This window comes from Gambusia affinis, linkage group LG16 (genome assembly GCF_019740435.1).
Source record: "Gambusia affinis linkage group LG16, SWU_Gaff_1.0, whole genome shotgun sequence".
Classification (NCBI taxonomy): Eukaryota; Metazoa; Chordata; class Actinopteri; order Cyprinodontiformes; family Poeciliidae; genus Gambusia; species Gambusia affinis.
In genome coordinates, this window is record NC_057883.1 from 17,117,042 (window position 1) to 17,138,741 (window position 21,700).

At 38.4% G+C, this 21,700-nt stretch overlaps 1 protein-coding gene across 1 annotated transcript in view; it reads left to right on the forward strand.

The window, feature by feature from the left end:
* LOC122846581 (signal-induced proliferation-associated 1-like protein 1) overlaps nt 1–21,700 on the forward strand; it is a 39,573-nt gene that overhangs the window by 358 nt on the left and 17,515 nt on the right. Inside the window, exon 2 of the mRNA XM_044143623.1 lies at nt 19,307–20,997. Coding sequence (XP_043999558.1) covers nt 19,515–20,997 — 1,483 coding nt within the window. The 5' untranslated portion in view covers nt 19,307–19,514. The remainder of the gene's footprint in view (nt 1–19,306; nt 20,998–21,700) is intronic.

Below are 21,700 nucleotides of genomic sequence, written 5' to 3' on the forward strand. Positions count from 1 at the left end.
CATATCTTTATTTTTTAAGTGCGCAATCAGTGCCAGTGGTGTCTTTTTAAAATAATGGTGGTGAGACACGTCTATGTCACTGCTGTTGTCAAAATTGTCGAATCCCTTGCGAATGTCAAGGACGCTGTTTGTCACACACAGGTGGTATTTTACATGCTACCCCATTAAACACAGCATATAACATAAACAAATGAATGTGTCACCACCCGAGTTATTTTCGAGTGACTTACCCCAGAGGCACCAGGTGATTTCCTTTCCTTTCCACATCTGTTTAACCCTGAGCTTTCCCCAGCCGTGTCCATCTGCTTGAACACCAGGGTGATTGGAAGTCACTAAATGATCTGCTTAATAACAAATTTAATAAAGCCAGCCTAGATGAATGCAGTTCAGGTAGAGTGAAACGGTAGACAACATGAGGTGAAGCAAATACTGGGTTTGAAATTGGTTTTGATAAAGCTTTTTAAAGTTGAGTGCAAAGTGGTGGTATTGAAAATAGGGCAGGTGGTTCTCCACTCAGAGCGGCATGGTCTGGGTGGGTGCTGTTTGTAAAACAAAAAGTTACCACGGCAATAAAAAGTTTTTATTTTTGCTTAACTGTAGTGGCTCACTGTTTTGCACATAAGAAATATGTCTGCTTTATGACTGGGTAATAACACTTTTTGTCTTATGATTCTTAACTTCCAAGTAGATAATGAATCAAAACGCTATTATGCTTCTTTTTTACACGTTTCATTTGATCATTTGTACTTTAAAATCAGAAATACTTAAAGGCATAGCTGAGTGGTTTAGAATAATTTTTGGAAAACACAAGACCAGAAGACATGTGATGCCCTGGTGACCTGTCCAGTGTACACAGTCTCTCACCCAGTGACTGCTGGAAATGGGCACCATATCCCCTCTTACCCTGCATGGACGAGTTGGTATAAACAATGAATGGATGGGAGACTAGAAGGCATTAATATATTTTTTTTATTTTTAATGCTTCCCTTAAGATACATTATAAAACATGGTTCAGTTTATTTTCCTCGTATTTATGTAAAAAATATTTTGAATAAACACCAAGAGCTTTAGTGATAATAACTTTTTTTACTTAAATACCAGAAGAATTTGTGTTTAACTTGGCTTTAGTCAGGTGGAAAAATAGGGAAGCCTCGGACTTTAGCTTTGGGCTAGGATCAAGGACTTTTAGCATTCCCCATAAGCTTAGCTGACCTGCAGTGGCAGGCATGACTGATCACAGAGCTACTCTTTGCCATCTTTACTGCTGAGTCTAATCTCACACTAGACTGCTCCTTTTACTTTTGATGTTATTTCTTCCTGCAGAGGATAAATCTGAGGCAAATGCAGCAGATTTATTGTGTGAGGGGAGGAAAGAATGCTCCCTCTGTGTTGCTACACTGGCCTAAAATGGCTCTTTTGAGGTCCTGAGTCTAATTTCAGTAACAGCAGGTTAAAAAAAACCCCCACACACATCAGTCCAAAGAAATTTTCGAGCAAATTTTGCTCCTCGTGGAGGCTAGAAATACTAGCTTTTATGATTTCCACCTGCATAAATACTCCTTGTTCTTATCCATTACTAAGAATAAATAAGAATAAATAAAAATAAGATTTTTTCTACTTTAAAGTGGCAACAATCAGCCTTTTGTTTTTTGGCTGTTTGTAATTTCTGCTTTTCTTTTCTGATTATTGTGATTTTGGATTATACAGATAAGATAAAACATTATCTTTAGATCCTTTGATGGAGGATGTCATTTTTATTCCATCAAAAAATTAAGAAATTACATCATCTCCATTTCTTCATTAAAGCATTATGTTATGCCTCCCTGTTTGCTTCTTGTTTTTCACATTGCCTCTTGAGTCTGTGCAACACGTATTCACAGAAGTATGTTTCCTGTTGTCAAGTTGGGCTTATGTTTTCATTGTCTCCCGTGTATCAACTCAAAGAGAGTAGCTTGAGCAAAGATAAAAGGAAACATCCATTGGAGCTTTGTGCTGCTTTATAATTTGCCACTTAAAATACTTGGGTTGCAGCTGTTTAAATTAACTGTTTATATTTCATAACCTACCAGGGGATCCCTCCTTCTTGCACAGATTCAGAGTTTTTGATGTTGCATCCTGGAAAAGTGCAGCCGAGTCTAACTTGTTGCTTTTGCACTTAAACCCTCCTTCACCTGCTTGTGAGGAATCAGCCACTGAACAAGGATGAAGATGGATCTTGGGACGTTTGTAGGAATGGTCTTGGTACATACCACTGCATCAATTTTAGGCATGAATTATAGCATTATCTAATTACTTCTCTTCAAAACATGACTATGAGTATTGCTATTGCTGTTAAAGTGAATCCTAAAGTAGGATATAAATAAAAAGTTAATTATTCTAGTAAGATGGTTGAAAAAAATTGGAAATAATAAAATATAGATTTTACATACTTACACACAATGATATAGTCTAAGAATTTATTTGTTCACTTTTTTCTTCCACGCAACTTTCTTAGCAGTGCCCTTTTTATGATTTACCTCGAGTCAGTTTCTGTCTGCTGAACAAATGTCAAGTCAGTAGTCACCCAACCACCTAACATTTCTGTTTTAAAAATCCTATTCTGAGAAACTATACTTTAGTTTTAACTGTAAGGTATAGTCAGCAGAATTACAAAATGCTTGAAATATTTTACTTTGTGTTGAATGTATGCATGAGTTTCATGTTTGAATCAAATTACTAAAAAAAACAAAAAAAACTTTTTTATTATATATTTTTTTCTCATTTTAGATGCACCATTACAGCTGTAATAATGTTAGGTTATTTTGATTTTACTCCGTGCACTTAAGCAAAAATATAAAGGAAACTTCTGCTAAATTTAGTTGTAGTTTTCAAGTGGTTATTAAATAGAGTATACATTTTACTATAAAAGGTACAATAATAAAATGTTATTGGCTTGGTAATTAGTTGGACTACCTACTCGGATCTTATTTCTTCATAGCATATAGCCAACAAGTTTTCAGATATATTCCTGAGTTTTTCTTTACTAACATGACTCTTCCATCTGCGACACTTCCTGCAGGTGTTGCAGAGCAGTTTACACCAAATTTTGACCATCTGAATATAATTGAAATCAAGACTTTTGGATGATTGGGTTGAACTTCAGCAAGTCATCTTCACAACTTCTTGATGCATTACTGAATTGACAATACCGTACATCTTAAACAATTACTAATAAAGTGGTCGGTGAGTGTTATTCTAAAAACAGTGGCACTCTTTTAGCTTTCACTCAGTGAAAGCTAAACATCTGTATTTTTACCCACCAGAAAATTTAATGTCTCTCCAGTAAGGAACAGTTTGATCTACTTTCACACTGCTGACCTTTACTTCACAGCAAGAGGCAGAGGAAGAGAATCCTATTAAACTTTATACTTTTGAGAACCTTGGTGTTTTCACAAGATAATTTAGAAATTATCAAAATTCTAATTTTTATAACTATAATTATATAAATTATAATTTGGCAATCGGCTATTGCAATATTGTGACATATTGCTGTTGACAATTAGTCATTTATTCCTGAATTTTGAAATACGCTTGAGAAACGCTTTCAGAATTCTACATTGATTTTATTTAAAAAAAAAGAAAAAAAAAAGGGGAACCTCCATAAGCTCATCCTGTGATGTGTTGTATATTAGCCAACTTGTAGTCAGAGGTCAAATTTCTCAATGGTGATGAGTGGTGTTTGCTGTCATTTTACTGGTGACTGTGGGGGCCGATGAGGTTGACCGTAATGAGGTGTGAGCCTGAATCCTCATTTCCTGCTCGCTAAACAGTTGTGGAAAGCTCCGTCTTTGTCTGGGTCAGATGATCCACTGTACGTTTGCTGATGGGGGGGGGGAAAGCGGAGGGCTTGGGGACTACAATGGTGATGATGTAATCTCTTTTTTTTTTTTTTTTTTTTGTCCTCTGCCATGGAGTTAATGCAAACAGACAAAGGAAAATTTCCCTGTACTCGTCACCCCCACCTGTCACACTGCTTAGGAAATTGCAACTTCACCAAAATAGTCCATCATTTCAAACCTTATAATTATCTCTGCAGGAGATGCAGAGTGAAGCAGTTTCAACAGTGAGCCAGGTATAAAAAGTTGCTTTTCATCATGATTTGTTTCTGCGTCTTCAATCGTTGGCCTGTTATTTACATGTTTCTGAACTAAAACAACCTCTGTGCAACTGGTTTCCCTCATCCTGCTTCCAGATTCCAAGCCCCAACCAAAACCCACAGTATTGCAGAGATCAGACGCTGAGAAATTCCCCTGCTTCGCTCCCATCAAACCTCACAGGGGCTGAAAATAGTACAACGTGGAACACAGAAACAGAAACAGAGAAAAGAAACTAATCATAATAAAGACTGTTTTTTTAAAGACATTGCACAAAAAGTGTTCCATAATGAAAGCTGGGATTGTGATAGTGATGATGTGTTGCTGCAGGCTATCTCCGCCGCCACACTATAATGACGTGCTCAACATTGTCTCGACATGTCTGCCAGTTGCTTCACTGTCTCCCCTTTTTGCCCTGTACACTTTCTCTGGAAGAGGATTACAGAACTCCACTCTGAAAGGAATCAAAACATCAAGCTGAGCTGCAAGCCCACGCCTCATGTCGAGCCTGTGTGGGCAGCTTTGGAAAATAATTCCGACATAAAAAAACGCAGAGAGAGGGGTGATTTTGCCGCTGCCCCCACCTCCCTTCTCTTTCCTGCAGACAGAAATCTGAGAAGCAAAGAGGAGCACAGAAATTTTTGGTTTTGGCTGATCTAAAAGCAGCTCTCTCAACACATAAGCAGGTCTGCTCAGCTCTTCTTCATTCCTCTTAATGTTTACAACAGTTTCATTACTTTCAGAAGCAACTTATGTCATGTGTGTTAAAGCTGGCATGTGACCAAATCAACACACAGTAATAGGTTATCTCCTATAATATTTAAATGTAGAGTTCTAGGAATTTTCTGATCAAGAGAGGGTGGCATACTTTCCTGTGCTAAACTAGAGTAAGCCTTCATCAGATTGCTCCGGAGCTCCACAATCCTTTGCTTTGGAACGAGGGAATTAATTTCCAGCCTGTGAACTCCTGCTTTGCACTTAATAAATCTCAGAGGGAAGATTCAGGCTGTTTAAGCAAATGTTGATTAAATGACTGTTTGAAAAAAATATGTTTGAGGTTCACTGAGTAATGTAGCTTTATTATGTTAGTCATTTTGTCCAGAAATGTATGTTGTTGTAGGGCCTTGCAAAACTGTTCACACTATTTCAACTTATTCACGTCACAATGACAAACGTGAATGTATTGTAACTTGAGTTTTTAAGTAATAGACTAACAAAGCAATGCACTAAAGTGAATGTAAAGAAAATAATGCAGAGCTTTCAGAACTTTTTAGAAAGAAATATACATTTTACCTGCTTTGTGTCAGTATTTTGTCATAACAACTTTGGGTGCATACACAGCTGAAGGTTTATTGGTTACTTACTTTGCAAGTCTTCTAACAGTTTTTCTTTGCCAAATAGCTTGGTTAATCAATTAGTCTGATCTAAACCATTCTTTTGTAGATGTATGCTTAGGGATACTATTTGGCTGGAAGATGTTAGTTCATTTTGTTTAAGTGACTTGCAGCCTCTATAGGGAGGAGGTTCACTTTGTGTGATTATTGGTCAATTAATCCAGCGTTTTTGATCTTGACCTAAAATCTCTGGCTGTAAACTTGAATCAGTGGTATATTATTGGTTTGTGTGACAAAGAGAGTGACCACCAACTTTATTTTCCTCATAACTAAAGGCAAATATCAGTCAGTGTTTGAAATTGTCTTGAACTTTTGTGCAGTGACTGCAGCTGCAACAGAAGTTTTTTTTTTTTCTCGTCTCTTTCCCAGCTGCGTTTCCTTTTCCTCATCCTATTTTTCCTCTGTTTGCCACCTGACTGTAACGATCAAAGCAGTAAAATCTGCTCCTTCATGTCTATTCATTGTCCGACTGATACATTCCTGCTGTAGGAAAAAAAAAAGATTATTAGTTGAGACTCACAATTTCCATTGTACAGTGTAACAGAAGTTAGTATCAAGCATCTGGCTGCTATAAAGATTTAATATTGCCTACCTCAAACAGTGATTCAATTAATGTGTTTAATTGCAATTAAACTGGACAATTTTTGAAATCGCACAGTATACGCTTAAAAACTTCTTTCTGCTATTGCTATGTATTTTGCTCCATCCTTCTTCCCATCAATTCTAACCAGATTTTTTGTCCCTGCTGGGGAAGTTAACTCTGGGGAAGTAAAGCATCCCCAGAGTATAAAGCTTCCAGCACCATTTGTTATAGTAGGGATGGTGTTCAATGTCATGTGGTTTTTGACTACAAATACCAAAATATTTAACTTTGGTGGTCAGAGCACCACAACTTTATCCATGAATTCCTCGCTTGTTTGCAGTGTGTACTTCTCCTCATGATGCTTGTTTACCAATGTTCTCTAACAAATATCTCAGACCTTCAAAAATAGCTGCTTCTATGCTCAGATCAAATGTCAAGTTGATTTTAATAGTAGGTCAAAGTGCGTTACATGATAAAAACACATAACGCAATGAACAAACAAAATAGAATCATTATAATGCAGTGGCAAAATAAAGAGGTAATAAAAATTTATGTCGACCAGAATACATCAATATTCCGGTTATTATGAATTAAAGGCAGTTCTAAGCAAGTGGATTTTAGCCCTAATTTAAAGGAACTCAGTGTATCATTAGTTTTGTAATTTTCTCGAAGTTTGTTCCAGATTAGAGGAGCATAAAAACTGAATGCAGCTTCTTGTTGGGTTCAGATTCTGGGGATTGAGAGTAGGAATGAACCAGAAGGCTCACCTGTGAAAACACTGATACAGTAATCAATCTGACTAAAGATAAATCCATGGATGTGTTTCTCAATATCTTGTTGGAACATTAGTCCTTAGTCCTGGAAATATTCTTTAGGCAATAGAAGGTTGACTTTGTAATTGACACATCATGCTTACAGTGCAGTATTTGTTTGACTAGGCTGTTGGCACTATTGTTTTTCTACAGACAGAGCAAAGAGGTTTGAATACAAATGAGTGCCACTATTTTTTCTCTTGTATGAATCATTTTCTTTCCACTTTACAACTATGTGCTACTTTGTGTTAATCTGTTGTGGCAGATTAACACAAAGTGTGAAAAGTTCACAGTATGTGAATACTTTTGCAAGGTGCTATAGTATGCGTACCATGTGTAACACGGCTGTACGACAGACGAGTTGCACCACAGTCCCTTCTTTCCATGTTGCTACAGGCGAAAAGGACAGATAGAGTTGGATCATAACAAACATGGCTGCCATTCCAGCTTTTCCTCTTTTCCTGTCTGTTTCCTGTCTCATTGATGTATTCCTGGTTACTTGGCCTAGCTTTTTCCCTTCACAAGAAGCACAAGTGAAACCACATGCTGCACATTGCTAAAATTCCCCTTCTCTGCTTTTACTTTGTCTTTTTTTTTTAGCAACAGCTCCACAGAACTACTGCTTAGTTCAGCTGTTCCAATCACTGTTGCTGGGAGGAGGTGAAGTAGAGTCGTGCCGGTGTTTACATGGCTCTCGCGCTTGACTTGAATGCTGATTAGCTGGGAGTCACCATGGGCTGCTAGCAGATATTTCAAAAGGAAGGCTGCACCTGTATGCATTTTGGTCATCTCTCCGAGATGTTTTCTTTTTGTCTTATTTGCAGCAGACCCTAAATCAGCAACCTTAACCAAAGAAACACTTTGCGAACAAAGGGCCATGTAAAAGCCTCCTCTGATATATAAAGTAGTCCTGATCAATTCCAGTTCAGTAGATAACACAGATGGAGATGTTTTAATTGCTAATTAGATTATTTTGGGGGTTTTGATTGTTGGTGGGAGCATTTAAATTAGCTGTGTCTGCTGCTTTAAATTGAATTGAACTGGTTTGAAAGCATAATAAAATGCAGTTACAGGCCTGGTTGTGGAGTTCAGCACCAGCAGCGACATGCTACGCAGGTTTGCTCTACAATTCTCTGGCATGTCGTGATTTAGCAAGGCACCACAGTTATGCAACACTAGCTGACTTATTCGACTCCGTATGAATTGATTAATTCTGCAGCCTGCCTGTTTATAATTGGACTGGAAGTGCACTCAGCTGTGCTCTGGACATGTGCCAGAATCAATGACTGGAAACTGTTTACGTGTGTATCTTTGTAACGCTTTTCTTGTAGTTAGATTTTGGGCTCACACCTCTGGAGTTTTCATCTTGAGAATAGTACATTAGGGACATGTTGTTCCTCACTAATAGAAGAGATAGCTGTGGAAAATCGAGACTTTCATATGTGAGAAGTCAGTCTGCCCTGTGAGCTGTAAGGGATGACAATCAGTTTTCTCCAGAAACATTAGAAATACCCCTGAGATTTTCTGCCCAGATGATGATAAAAAGCTTCCTTTTGGCTCTTCCTGTGTTGTTAAAATGCCTACCTGGCAAAATCCTTACCTTATTACCTTGCAAGTGCTTGTGCATCTTGTTTACTGAGCACATGGTTAATATTAAAGAAAGTGTTTGCCCAGTGTGAGGGGGATATTAATCAAGCTTCCAACTCAATTTTGGCAGTTTGTCTTGTCATTGCCTTGGAGCTTATTTCTTTCCCAAGCATCATACGCTAGCCTGCAGTGAAGCTGTACATTTTAAACATTTCCCCATCATCAGTCAATGTAATCTAATGAATTTATGTGCTTCGCCTTGATCGCTTCAGAGATATCTGTGTGGGCCGAGCAGCTGCTGATCGATCAGCTTGATTGATGAAAATGAACTACCAGGCATGTGCAGAGCAGCTTATGACAGATTTGATTACATCCTCTGCAGACCGTGTAAATAGCTTGTGGTCAGTGCTGCGGTGGAGCTCAGGTTTCATCTATTTACTTACAGAGTCCTTACCTTCTTTAATCTGTGTGGTCAAACCACCTTACCTTCCAAAGGATCCCTTTCCCACAGACATGTGAAAATGCCAAACACTCACATATAAATTTTTTCTATACAGTTGGTGAATATTTGCTGTAAACTTCACTGTAGATTTTGAGTAGTTTGTTGGATTTTTAGACCAACTCAAAGATGGTTTTCTACATTTTTTGACAGAAAATTCTTTGAAGTGTGGCATGTACTTGTAGTCAGCACCCGGCCTGACTGAGGCAATTCCTCTCAACACACCACAGCTTTCTTTAAGCAGTGACATCCTTCTTTTAACTCTTTAAATTAAGGGTTGATGGCTAATAGTTTTGCTCTTGGCGGATCATCCAACCTGAGCTTGGGAAACCTGCAGCTCCTCCTGGGTTACTATAGGCATCTTCCTTTTTTTGTCAATAGTGCTGTTTTTGTTTAGGTGCACTGTGAGAGTGCAATAATAGGGAAGGCAAATAAAGGTTACTCTTTCAGAATAGTCTGTGAATAAAGATTTCTCTTTCATAGATTTCTGTGAATGGCTTGTTTATTATCTGTGTAATCAGAGTTGTGAGAGAACAGGACAGTGACTTTCAAACATCACAGATATTTGTCAAATTGACATATCTGCTGTGGGAATCCGGCAGCTACTGTTAGTTAACTCTACAGCTCATAAACAAAAAGATGGCATTTCAAATATTTTTATAAAACCTCCTGAAAACTCTGAAGCATCTTTTTCAGGTTTACAATTACTTGATCAAAGTCTTGCTCTCTCTCGCTGTCTCGCAGCCTGCATAAACTACAGACACATTGTTGAAAAGTTTCCTTTTTAAAAGCTTCTTCTATCTCTCAGCTTTGACTTGCATCATTTTTGAACACTTCACTGTAGCTGTTAAATAACAGATTCTCCTACATGCTGACTTTTGCTTTCTGCTTCAAATAATCTTGCTCTTGAGACATCATGGCACCAATTCCGGGGAGGAATGTGTCAGAGGATGAGAAACACTGAGACTATTTGTGGCTTCTGTTTGTAGAAATGGATATAATTTCTCCACTCTGCCAGTCAGTCCTGGATACCCTAGCCAAGGTTTATAAGGTATCAAGCCCTCCATCTTATTAGTTCACTGCAAATATTCCTTATTTATGACACTCTTGGATATTTATGACTTTGATCTTGCTTCCTAAAGCTGTATTCACACATGCACTTTGGATATTCTTTTGTCCCTGTTCCATTCAGAGCTGCACAAAGGAATGCAAATCTATGCAATTTCCCCTGTAAACTTTTTGCTGATATTTTTTTTTCTGCAAGGCTTTAAAACAAGAACATGAATCAATGAAGCACTTATTGTCCAAGATTGTTTACTTTGAGCAAGATTATGTGCTAATGGGATAGTTTCCCATGCTGCTTTCATTGTAAATGCCTCCAAGCATATATGATGCTGATATAAAATGATTTTTACAACTACATCAGGAACAAGGGAGACTAAGTTAAATGTATTATTTATACATTCTTTGAATAATCTTCATTCATACATTGGCTTGCTAAAATATTTAAATAAACTTAATTTTGTTCACTCACTATAGAAATTTCATGCAATACACCAACAGTCTAGCAGTCATGCATGCATTCAGTAAACGGTAACATCCAATATCCAACACCGACTTTATACATTCAAATCCCAATGATATAATTAACATTTTCTTTATTTTTTCTCGTGTTGTCTTTGTTCCTGACTGAATGATAATCATTTAGCTCCTCTACTTTGCTGTTGCAGTTGATGTGCCATTGGTCCAGTGGAGCAGTCACAGTCAGTCTGTGCATATATACATGCATGAGACACTCCAGCAACACTGTGGGCTCACACTGATTTGTTTATTCTCAAGTCTCTCTGATTGTAGAGTGAAGTAATAGCTAGTTATAAACTGTTTGCTGGTCCACCCCTGGCTGAGTCCCACCCCCCCTTAAAGTGGAGAGGCTAAATTACAGACGGCAAGAACACAAACTATTCACTCAGCCCCCTTTCTGTACTTAAATGCTGTTAATTACACTGCTGCTACTCTCACATCCTTCCATTTTAATTCACAATTGCTTCAAACTGTCTCATCCCAACACTTTGACTGAGAACTTGTGTTAGCTACATGCTGAGCTGCAAGTAGTTGTTGGTAACAAATGAGTTCACTCCTTTTTAGTAGGGGCCATTGTTGTTAAGGCACTTAAAGGAAACATGTCACTGTCTAAGCCCACATGGCAATGTTTAAAAAGGCACTTTGTAGGGAAATGTTCACTGCATACATGCCATCGTTGAGATTTAATTCAAAAGACTTGCAGTAATTGCTGCAAAATGCTGTTCTACGTGGTTCAGAGGGACCTGGGGGTGTTGAGACACTGAACACAATTACACTCCAGACTTTTCAGATTTGGATTTGTAAAAATAAAAGCAAAAAATATGTGAAAACCATGTACCGGTACCTGTTTCCTTCCTGGCCTGTCTCTTAAAAGCCCAATAAAAATACTTTCAGGTTTGCAACTGTAATGTGAAAAGGTTCAAAGTATGAATATTTTTGCATGGCATTGTTTGACCACCGTGTTGTCTATTTATTAACCGTAGAGAATCTTGTTATGAGTTGCAGTTGGTAATATGAACTTTGAGCTTTATGGCTAGATTTGGGTAATGTGTATGAAATAGTTTTATGGAACCACCTACGTACACATAGAACCCCTTTTAAAGCTAGTGAACACTGACCCTGCTAATAATCAACCTGCAACCTATGACTAAAATGGGAAAATGTCTGATCATAACTCAGAATTTTCTGTGTGATTACAATCATTATGTTGGTTTAGAATAACTAAGACCTTCATTTGAAGTAAACTGAAACATATTGTATGGTTAATCTTTAGCAAAGTGCAAACAGAGAGGCAAGAGTTTCATTTCTGTTCCTTTTAGTGCTCATGAGCAAACTAACTAGCTAACTAAAATTAGCTAAAATACCTTGAATTGTTGTTTAAATGGCAACAATTTAAGGTATTTAAATAAAATTGTTTTCAGGAATAATTTAAAGCATTTAAATTGTTGCCATTCCTAAGTTGTTCTAGGAATAGCTAAGTCTTCCACACTTCACCAGGTAAACTCTATTTAATGCCTTATGGCGGGGAAAACAGATGTTACCATTGCAATTAACACCAACATAAATAAATCACTTTGAAAAAAAACTAACTTGGTTATTGCTTTTGTTGTGTTTGCATGCACTTTTTTATTTGCTCCACTATTGGTATTTAGTAGAATCTGAGACAAACAAATAGATTTGTTTTCATTTCGTGACGGAATTTTAAAACAAGACTTATCCTTGTCCGAACAAGCACTTTAGATTATTTTCAGGAATAATCTCTGCCCTGTTTACATGCCTGAAAATGCTTATCACATGACCATTGACTGATAACATCACTGACTGGGATACCAGAGGTATTACAAATACCTTAATGAAGCCTAATTTAGCTGAAGCTTGCCTCTTCATCGCAACATATTTATTTAGCTATAACCTAGGTAAGATGCAACAACTTAAACTTTTAACAAACACATAATTAAAAAAATAAAATAAATTCCACCATCGGTTGATTTTTATCTTTGTCATCTTAGGCACTGCAAGTCAAGGCTGCTCTCTTTATTTTTCTCAGCAATGGGGTTGTGTGAACCATCAAAGGAATTTTGTTGACTGATAATAGCAATCACAGAGAAAATATGGTGCCGCGTCATTGTTTCCACTCGTTTGTGGCTCCGCCTTTGCAGTCTGAGGTCATGTGCAGACAGATGTGGTTTTAGGAATGCATTTTTTCTCTAAAAATGCTCATCATTCAGACCTAATCAATGATAACTGAAAGCAAATCAGAAAATTTCTAAATTTACTAAGACAAATGTGTGTTGTGCTTATTAATCCTTTTAGCTTCTGGAGCACTTTTGTTCGGTAAAGTTTTTAAATGTGCCCTAGAAATTATTTTTGGCAGTTTGTAAAATACAAAGACAAAATGATGGATTTTGCATAATAAGATTGACTAAAAAAAGACTGTCTGAGAATTCAATTGAATGCTTTGGAAAAAGAGAAAATCCTCTTTATTTATTTATTTATTTATTTTGTGTTGTGTTTTTTCTGTTTGTAAGCTGTCTTTGAGTGTCCTAAAAAGCAGTATATGCATTTGATGTATTACTATTACTATTGATTTAAAAATAGCTTTAACGAAGAGGGTTCAGCAGAACATCTGTAATGATTTAGAATTTCAGTTGCTAATATGAACGGTTGTAAATAAGATGTGCTTATATTCATTTTAATCACATTTTAAAGGTTAATGTCTAACTCATAAGAATATATATAATAATTTACACTCATCTCATCAAGATTAAAGTACAGTATTAGAGCCAAATTACGATTTTGCAATGATCTACTATATATTATATTTGAAATGCCATACTCAAAAACTGCATACTAATAATATTTTAGCCTGTTTGAGAGACTTTTAAATCCTTTGTGTCCACAAGCATCTTCGAAAGAACAGAAAATGCTGTTTGAAATTAAAAAAAGGTTGTCTGTCATCAGTTAGCAGGGATTGTTTTCATGAGTTGCTCTATTCTTTTGATGTTGGTATAAAGAATTTGCTGCTCTGGACTTTGTCTCATCCTTTTGTCTCAGCATGTACCTGTCCTTGTGCAGCAATATGTCTCTAATGGAGTCTTAGGAGTTGCTGTCAGGCAGAGGGAAAGTGCAGCCTGCAGCAGACTTCCAGTTTTTAACCGCAGCATTGAACTGGTGCAGTTCAGCAATTCGACAACCAGCTTGTTGGAATTTTTACATTCCTCTGCAGGCAGCGGCACACTGCTTCTCCTCTAATGCTTTCCTCTCTGAAGCTGAAGAGGGTGTCTCTGTTTCTAAATCAGTCTGGACTCAGTTTTCTTTAGTTCACGTTTTCACAGAGCAGAAAGTTGTCAGATTAGGTTGCAGACTTTCTTCATTCATTGGGTTATTCTGACGGCTTGTCATCAGTCATTAGAATGGAGAAGTTGTGGTTCTTCTATAGTGTATATATTGTAAGTGGACGACCTAAGCTGCTCACTGTGTAGTAAGTTTTTATTGAAGTTACAAGGCTTTCTTAAAGTTTGACAAAGGCATTCACAGCTGAACTGGTAGTCTACTCAGATAATTAGAAATAGTTTCACAGTTTTTCGATCAGACTTGACTGTCAAGAGTTTGAAGTGTCTATTTTGTTTCTGCTCTCTCTTCCACTTGAAACCCTGGCGGAGTGGTTTCTAGATAAAAGGAGGAGAAGGATACCCTGCTGGATATGATGGCAATGAATATACACTGGCACTCCTCCAGAACTGTCTCTTCTTGTAAGGCCTACGAGTGAAATTTACTTTGCCAGTAGTTAGCTCTGCCCTCTCCTTACTGAGCTGTGTTGCAGAGACAGGAGAGGGGCCCAGAGATGGGGCAGAAGCAGCAGCACATCACAGGACAAAAGGTACCATAAATGTTCATACTGGATTGTAAAGCCCTCCACAAGCATCCCACTTTATATCCTTTGTATTTGCAGCTAATCATGAATAGATCAAAACTCAATTGGGCATTAGTATAAAAGTTGCCACAATCAGTGCTGCACTTCTCTCTTAGTTATTGCCCAAACATGTCCCACGTCTCCTCTCACTCACACAGGTATTCATCACTTCCTTCAGTGAATTCTGTGGAATTCCAGGATACCAACTTGCGGTCGGATACTGCTTCAGACTGCCAAAATGTCTCCCCATTTTCTTGTATTCCCTTGAGCTGTTGGTTTCTCAGGTTTGCTCAATAGTACAGGCAGGCTAGTGTGTGGTTTGGTGCCTAAGTTTTGAACGGAAGGAGAAAGCAGACAAAAGATTGGAAAGGAGTCAGACAAGACAGAGGGAGTCGGAAATGGTTGAGATTCTCCTGTGTTTGTGGATCTCCATGGTAAACCACAGTTTACTTCTTGCTTCTGCACACTCCTTAAATGACAGGAAATTGATTTTGTGTTTTGCGACTTCAAGTTAATATGTTGCAAAACGGACCAGTTGCGTAATCAAATGACTGGTTATGTTAGGTTTTTGTCTGGGATACTTCAGGCTTCACATCTCTCTAATGGTCTGACTAAGATATTAAGTTATACAAAGTTATACAAAAGTTAAATTTTTGGTCATATATGGTCTTTTGAAGAGATGACAAAGGAGTGTTCTTCTGCAGCATGGAGTCCTCCCTTCTATAGTCTTTCCTATTGACAGAGGAGTAAAAATATCTTGTTCGCAAGCTGTGACTGGCCTTAAGCAACTAAAACAAGTGGATATTAGATTGGGTTGTCTGACCAATAACGCAGCTTCTTACTCCATAAAAAGCAGAATTGCAAAAAGGGCACTCTTTTGATTTATTTTGATGTATCTAAATCAAAATAAATGTTTATTATAACCAAAGTGATCAATAGTATGTGAGATTATTTTAGCAGCAATGAAAAGAGTTGTATTTCCTAATAAATTAAAGCAGTTTAATAAGTTTCTATTTTTTAATAAATATTGTCAAATTTGGGTAATTCTTCTCCACTTTTTTTGTAACATGGGAATATTATTCCACGTCTTCTTACCATGATTTTTAAAGTTTATGTTTTCTTGAACATAATCTGGTTCAGGCTTTGCTCACCAGCTCACCAAGGCTTTAATTTATCTGGTCTTCCTGGCAAACGCCATGTACACAGCTGAAGCGAGGTTCCCGTGCCAAGCAATTTTCAAAGACTTCAGTGTGCTGGAATGAGGCCCCAGTTTTTCCCGAGCCAACACAGAGGGACCTTTGTGCTGGCTACCCAATAACCCAGTCGACCCTCAGAGGGGAGAAAGATAGGAGCTAGGGACAGCCAATGGACTAAATGGTAGGGTGCCTGTTTGAAAGCCAATGGTGTCAGGCAAACAGCCCCTTATCCCATTCAAGCATGCGGTAATTACAAGCTTGTAGGGCAATCCCTTGAATCTTTTGTCAGAGCTTTGGTAACACTTGCCCAGTGTGTTGGGAAACCTCGTTCCTTCTCTGTTTGAAAACCTAGGATGAAGACTCTTTCAGCTGCAGCGTGTTGCCCTTTATCTAAGGGACAACAAGCAGGCCAGCTAGCTCAGCAATAACATTCCCCACTGGGAACCTGGGTAAAAGAAGTCTTTTATTGATGACTGATTTAGGGTTTTTATGTTTCTGATTCATGATGTGATTCATCTGTCCAGCTGAGTTACTCCCGTCTGTCTCTCTCTTTAGTTCCCTATAATTTGTGTGTTTGTTAGGTCACAAGAAGCTGGAAGGCATTCTGAGTGACACACACGGGCTCATGAATGAATGAACAGTCATCTGTGGCTCACGTTGTAATGTATCTGGAGTCTCTGCTAAGTAGTCAAAGCCTCAATTGGAGGAATCTGAATGAATTCAGTAAACAGGCATAAACAGTCTGGAGATGTTTATACAAAAATGTATGGAAAATTTTTTAAAGAGATAAGGTTGACAGAATGAGTTAGAACAAGACCTTAGTGGAATGTTGGTTATTTGTTGTCTCTTTCTTTCTGCCTGTTCTCAGTCTTTTTCTCTTTCTGAACATTGGCACTTCACTCCCACATATGTTAGTGAGGGCAGATACTCAAAAATTCCCCATCTATGCTGTTATATTTTACAATTTGTTTCACATTAACATATGCACACATGCAGAATACCCTCCCGAAAGACTTGCGTAAGTATATGCGTGTTGGTACATGTTGACATCTCTATTAAACCCACAAGATCAAAATTGTAAATACAGGCTGAAATCTATACATACACTCTTTAACATGTGGGAGACTGGCCACTCTTAGGAGCTCAGTGATTTCCAGCTTGGTCAGATGATTAGTCCTACTTTTTAAAATCAGTGTTGATGTTTGTTGCGAACATTTCTTTTTGGGAAAAAAGATCTGCTTGAATGCATTTTAAGTGTATTTCCAAACTTCTGAGCAGCAATGTACGTAAAAATCTTGAAATCTTTGTATGTTTTTGGATTAATATCTGAATTAGCTCCAAACAAGTATTTTTTTAAAACACAAAAGGGTAACTACCATTTAATCGGAAAAACCATAAAAACTGCCTGACTGTTCAGCATTCAGATTACAGACTTGTCTCTGGAACATTTATGTGTGTCTTTGTGTGAGAAAAAGTGCAGTGAGTTGGTTCTGTTCATTACTTTCTCCCTGCGGACGGCTGCATGAGGGAACGAGGCAAAATGCTCTGGGACTGGACCTGCAATTTAATTTACATTCCATGATTATTTGCTCACCTAGATTAAAAAGGTCTTTGTAGGGCATGAATATTGTTTAAAATTAATGAAGTTTTTTTTTTTTTCTAATCTGCTCTGAAAACTTGATTTATTTAAATGCCCTAAGAGGAGCCACGAGTTCTTTTCAATTTCTGGTTTTAAAAGCATAGAATTAAATGAAATAATTCTTGTTTAGCAGATAGAAGATGCTGCAGATGTTTTCTCTGCTAATACTTAAATATGTTTTGCAAAGGTATTAATTTCTATTCACATTACAACCACAAGCTTTATAGTAATTTACTGGGATGTTATCTGAATGACCTACACAAATTACTGCATTATTATGTAGTAAAGTTGCAGTTATAGCTGCAAATCATTTGTGATGTTTCTCCAACAACTTCACTTATCTAGAAATCAATTTATTCTTTGTAAAATAGCTTAAACCTAGTCAACTGGATAGAGAGTGTCTAAGAATTTCCAAGCCTTGTCTCTTTCACAGTTGGATTCAGATCTAGACTTTGACTGGGCCATTCTAACTCGTGTGTATGCTTTGATGCCCCTTCCAGGTTTTATTCCACAGTTGCCCTGTATGTTGCTATAACTAGCCAAACACTCTGTGTTGGTTAGCTGAGGATGCTTTGCCTGAGGTGTATCTCAAAGTTCTGCAATGCAGAACTTTGAGATTTCTTCCTCCTGTACTCTTAACTTGACTTGCAAATTTATGTTGACACATCAAGCATACTGGGTTGTCGAGGGAGCATTTGACCTGCATCTCAATAGTATTCGCCACTGTGGAAACATAGCATAGTGCAAATTCTTCTCAAGTCTAAGGCTTTTACTTTTTTGATTGAGACATTCTTTTTTATAACATTTTTAGACTTGTAATGAAAACTGATATTGTCAATGGAGTATGAAGGTCTCTGAGCTGAGAGCTTTTGCAGTGCACTTATAGTTAGTGGATTAAGTGATCACAGGCACAGCCTGGTGGGTCGGAGTAATTGAAGAGATTTAAACTCTTTTTTTGCATCCTTTCCAAATTGCCTGATTCGTCAGGTAGTGCTTACTCCCCATTTTTCAGGTAACTATAAAGGAACTCTTTACTCTTTGATGTTCAGGTGGTATTAGTTGAACTTAAGAACTGCAATTTAGCAAACAAATTAAGAAGATATCAGAAGACTTGAGCCTTGAACTGACGTGGACATTTCATGGTTGAGAGATTGAAGTTCTTTAATGGATTATGTTGAATAACTTGCAAAAGTATTCATACCACATGATTTTTCTTCTTCCAAGCTACAAAACTAAGTTTCCATGTATTTCATTTACTACTAAGTGAAAAAAAAACTTAAAATAGTACATTACTGCGAAATGAAAGAACGGCTAGGCATATTTTTCATGTTTTTACAAATAGAAATTTTAAAAGTTTGAGTTCAGCTCTTTTACTTTTCTTCCCCTCAAACAAACTTCAGTGTATCCAACCAACATCAAGCAGAACAGAATTCCTGTTCAAAGATGGTCTCCGTCTATACTAAATGTTGGAATTAAATGTTGAATTGGTCCACTAAGCACTGAGCCACAACACTGGATACAAAATAATTGTTTTTTTTTTTTGATTAATAAAAAATGTTGGATCCTTTTCCTGCTGCTTTACAACTGTAAGGTACATTTCTCTAACTTTTAAATATCTCTTACCACTAAAGGGGATGGCCTTTAAATGTCCTGAAAATGTGTTTTGCATACACATGTTCAGATACGAACATGTGTGTGCTCTAATTTTTGTGGAAATTTTCAGATTTTTTTTTCAAACAATATCCCTCTATTTTATATGCTTTCGTAACCATGGTATAAGTGTATTTATTTGTTAACGTGGATGTGGTTTTTTTGCTAAAGAAGATTTCAATAGTGGTAGAAATCATGTGTGAAGATAGTATCTATATCAAGATTTCATCATCTTGGACTGATGGCAGTCACTGCTCAGATTTTTGTACTGCTGATTTATCAGCACAATCCTAACATATATTTGTTTATGTTTTTCCAGGGTTCTGTGTTGAGTGGATAGAATGCTAAACATCAGGATTGCTGCAGCTAAGGAGGCGGTATGCAAACTTGAGTCCTGAGGATATCTCTTGCCTCTTGACTTGTTGATTCCAACATTCATATTTGCTCATGAGGTCATCGAGTAGCACCCAGTCCCAGAAGCAGCCATGCCCATCTGCTAAGTGCCTTTAGCCTTTGGCACTGATGTTATGACCAGCCTGAAGCGCCCACCAATGGAGTGCACGGTTGGAGGCTCCATTCCTGCCACCAATGAGTTTTACACTGGTCATCTCCGACCAGTCAATGGAGGGGCTTTTCCAGCCCGAACAGACAACTACCATGGCAGTGTGAACACAGGGATGCCTAAAATGGGCGTTCGAGCTCGTGTGGCCGATTGGCCCCCGAGAAAAGATACTCCAGGAGCACAGTGGCACTCTTCTGGTGATACTGGGGTTGGCACTCCCTCTGTTATTAAAAGTCACATTAAGTTAGGCTCTGTTTTGAGCCCTCATGACTCCTCTATGCTTCGCAACATCCACAACACCCTAATGAGTCGAACACATGCACCGCCAAACAGCTACAGCTCCGACAACCGTTATTTGACCCCAGGTTACAGAGGCCCTGTGCACAAAAATCCACGACAGAAACGTGTCCGTCAACGCAGTAACAGCGACATGGCCATTAGTGAGATGGAGGGCAGTGGAGATAGCGGAGAAGACTGGGCACCATCAGGGGGGGCTAAATGTTCCCCTCTTCATCGGGAATATGGCAGCACATCATCAATTGATCAACACGGAATCGCTAAGGACAGTTTCTTTGAAATGCTAAAGGGTTATCAAGAGGACAAGGTTGACCAGCGCAGCCCTGCTCCAGAGAACCTAGAGGACATTCTGAATGTTGGGATAAAGCTTCAGGAGCTTCAGGAGGACGTCACAGATGGACACCTGCTGAAACCCAGAGACAGGGACAAGCCTCCGAAAAGACGCACAAAATCCGAAACGGGAGGGGAGTCCATATTCCGGAAACTTAAGAATGTACGAGGCGAGTTGGACTCCCCAAGAGCTGGATCTGACGTAGAGGACAGTCGAATGGAGGATGCACCTCCCGCTCTAAAGCCCTGGGTCTGTCAGAAAGGTTTTGCTCACTACGACGTTCAGAGCATCCTTTTTGATGTCAATGAAATTACTCAGCTTCGACAGACGGCAGGAAAGAGGAAGAACACCACCACTGGAGCGTCCGCTGCTGCCGTAGCATCTGCTACCTCCACTCTGTCATCAACCCACAGTCTACCTTACAGCTCCCCCAGTGGCAGCCAAGAAGAGCTGATCTCCAGAGACAGCCCAGGCTTGGACACTGGAGACGAACAGAGCAATGAAATGTTGCTGAGCTGCCCCTGCTTCCGTAATGAGATCAACACTGACGGGAGGCGGCGGCTGGGTGCAGGTGGGCTAGGTGGGACTGGGTATCATGGACTTGTGGGTGGTGGAGCAGGCAGCAGCAGCTCAGGAAACCTGACTGGAGAAGGTCACCTATATGAGACATCTTTGAGCACACACTGCACTAATGCTGGAGTAGCTGTTCTCGAGGGACCCAAGGAGGGACCGAGCACAGTCAGCGAAAAGGGCAAGCAGTACATTGTGGAGCATGTGGATCTAGGAGCCTACTATTACAGAAAGTTTTTCTACCTTAAAGGTAAGAGACAGTTATAGTGCAGATCATAATGCACTTGTACTGCTCTTTTTGTAGGTGAGTGATAGAAAAAATGTGCACAGGTTTGAGTTAATTCAAATCCAGTCATCAAGAGCTGGTGACCTGCAGCTTTCAGATGAGTCAACACACCTGAATCAAATGGCTGAATCACCTCAACATTATGCAGAGACCTGCTAATGACCTCATTATTTGACTCAGCTGTGTTGAAGCAGAAATGCATCTAAAAGTTGCAGGACACTGGACTTCAAGTCCTGGATCATCATCATATAGACAAAGAGTGTCCAAAGTCAGTCCATAAGCTCCGATGACCTGCATATTTTAGTTTTGTTCCTGGTTCAACACGCTAGTAGTTACTACCTTCTCAACTTGACAATGTTCTGTAGACGTGTTAATGAGCCATCATTTGATTTGCGTGTGTTGAACTATATAAAAAACTTTGACTTGTCTGATACGGAGGGAAAATTCTTGATTTTCCAAATTAGTTGAAGTAATTTTTCCAGGCAAATATAATGTTCAAATACAATGTTCAACACATTAAACATGGCAAATTATCTCTGATGCCAATTTATAAATCTTGTGACAAACATTGTAAATATTTTGCTACCTACAAACTAATGATGTGCTTTTGTTAAGCATTAAAAGCATTGATGTTTAACATGCTTTTTTTGGACATGTGACACTTCCT